We start from the raw sequence: 1,743 nt of genomic DNA, 5'->3' as shown, positions 1-1,743 counted from the left end.
TCTGCCTCATATAGGTGTGTGTTTAGGTGTTTAGCGCCCCCTAGAGGTTCACCACAGACTGACCTCGAACAACACCAGTTCCAATGTAAAACCATTTTATTACAAATATTTTATTTACTAAATAATCATTGTACACAGGCATGAAAATATATACATGTATAAAACAAAATCATAAAAGCATTAACAAAAGTAGGTGAGTTCTCATTGTTAGTTAAATTTCAGTAGCTGCAACTTTTACAAAGCAGAATGCATGGAGACAAAGTCTGCATTTATACCCGTTTCAAACAACATGGTGCCACAGGGAAAATCATTTCAGAAGGGGTTTTGAAGGCAAAAGTCCAAATAAGTTAGTTTCAAAGAAACACTTTACCTGAGCACACAGAACTTGGTAATAACTATAAAAAAAAAAAAAAAAAAAAAACCCCCGCAGGATCAGAATTTGCAGCAGTATCCACAGCCTTTGTTGTGGCAGCAGTTGCAGCAGTATCTGCACAGAGACAGATGGCTCTGACGTTTCACCCTGAAGAACGCCTAAAGGAGGGGCGGAAAGAAAATACATGTTATTTAGGACCTCCTAAACACATTAAATTAAAATTTGAACAAGAATTATCACATTGCATATTAATTAATAATAATATTAATTAATTCATAATAGTTTTTACAGCTTGGAACGACCCAAATGTAGAATATATAAAGTATTTGATTAAATAAAAATAAAAAAAAAATAATAATAATAATTTAAACAATATTAAATTAAACCAATGATAAAAAAAATATTAAATAATAAATCATTTAAATAAGAATATAAATAATATAAAATAAAAAGTGTTTAGTTAAAAATAAATAAAAATTAAAACTTAATTAAATCATTAATTTACAATTATGTGTGTAATTAAATTAGATTTAATAAAAATAAAATTATAAGAAATAAAATTAATAAGAAAAAAAACATAGAAAAGCGTTTCATTACATTTCATTTGAAATATATATATTATAAAATAAAACAAATCTGAGCTGGTTACATACCAGAGGATTTGGATTAGTTTGTTCCTGTGAAGTTTCTGTCAGATGCTCGTTCTCCTGTGGTGTTTCACTCTCCACATGATGCTCATCTTCAGTCTCCTGATGAAATATAGAAGATAAGACTTTAAAATGGGTAGTGTTTTTCATTACAGTATCAAATCATTAGTGATAATGCTAAACAAGATCACATGTCAAAATATATTGAAGCTGCATGACATTGTTCACCAGTAAGACATGTTAAGATGTCTAATATGATGGTTTCATGGTATGACTTAGTATGAAGCATGCATATATAATGCATTGAAAGTAAATACTAATACTGATGGTTCTGCATGCACCCGTCCATGTCGTTTCAGCGCAGACACTCACCTGTTTGAAGGGAATGGCTGCTGTCTGGAGGAAGCAGACGCATGCGATGACGACTGCAGCAGTGAGAGCCACACGTGTCAACTTCATTTTGACTTCTGTAACGCTGAAGGCTGTTCTCTTGAGGAGCTGATGTAGAGGATGATATCTGTTCTTCTGTAAGCTTTACTCTTTCTTCTGCCTATGATGGGTGCTGCTCTGATATTTATACTGAGCTCAGAGAGCCCTTTGACCTGCATGACTCTTCCCGTCAGCTCTTACACAACACTGGAAACTCTCAGCAGCAGCATACCTCCAGTATAGAGATGAAGGAAAGAACGAATGCTTGAATGAATAAATGAATCAAGACGTAGT

The 1,743-nt window shown here is 33.0% G+C and overlaps 1 protein-coding gene across 1 annotated transcript; it reads right to left on the bottom strand.

Annotated features, from left to right (window-relative positions):
* Positions 1–228: 228 nt before the first annotated feature.
* LOC306877751 (hepcidin-1-like) lies at positions 229–1,536 on the bottom strand. The gene is made up of 3 exons (XM_079429695.1): positions 1,393–1,536; positions 1,027–1,122; positions 229–531 (listed from the first exon to the last, which is right to left on the bottom strand). Exons 1-3 carry the CDS (start codon positions 1,477–1,479, stop codon positions 433–435), a joined length of 282 nt encoding a protein of 93 aa, XP_079285821.1. The 5' UTR covers positions 1,480–1,536; the 3' UTR covers positions 229–432.
* Positions 1,537–1,743: the final 207 nt, after the last annotated feature.

Source organism: Barbus barbus (genome assembly GCF_936440315.1).
Source record: "Barbus barbus genome assembly, chromosome: 12".
NCBI classification, from domain to species: domain Eukaryota; kingdom Metazoa; phylum Chordata; class Actinopteri; order Cypriniformes; family Cyprinidae; genus Barbus; species Barbus barbus.
Note: the sequence above shows the minus strand (reverse complement) of the source record. Positions and strands in the feature narration are given on the sequence as shown.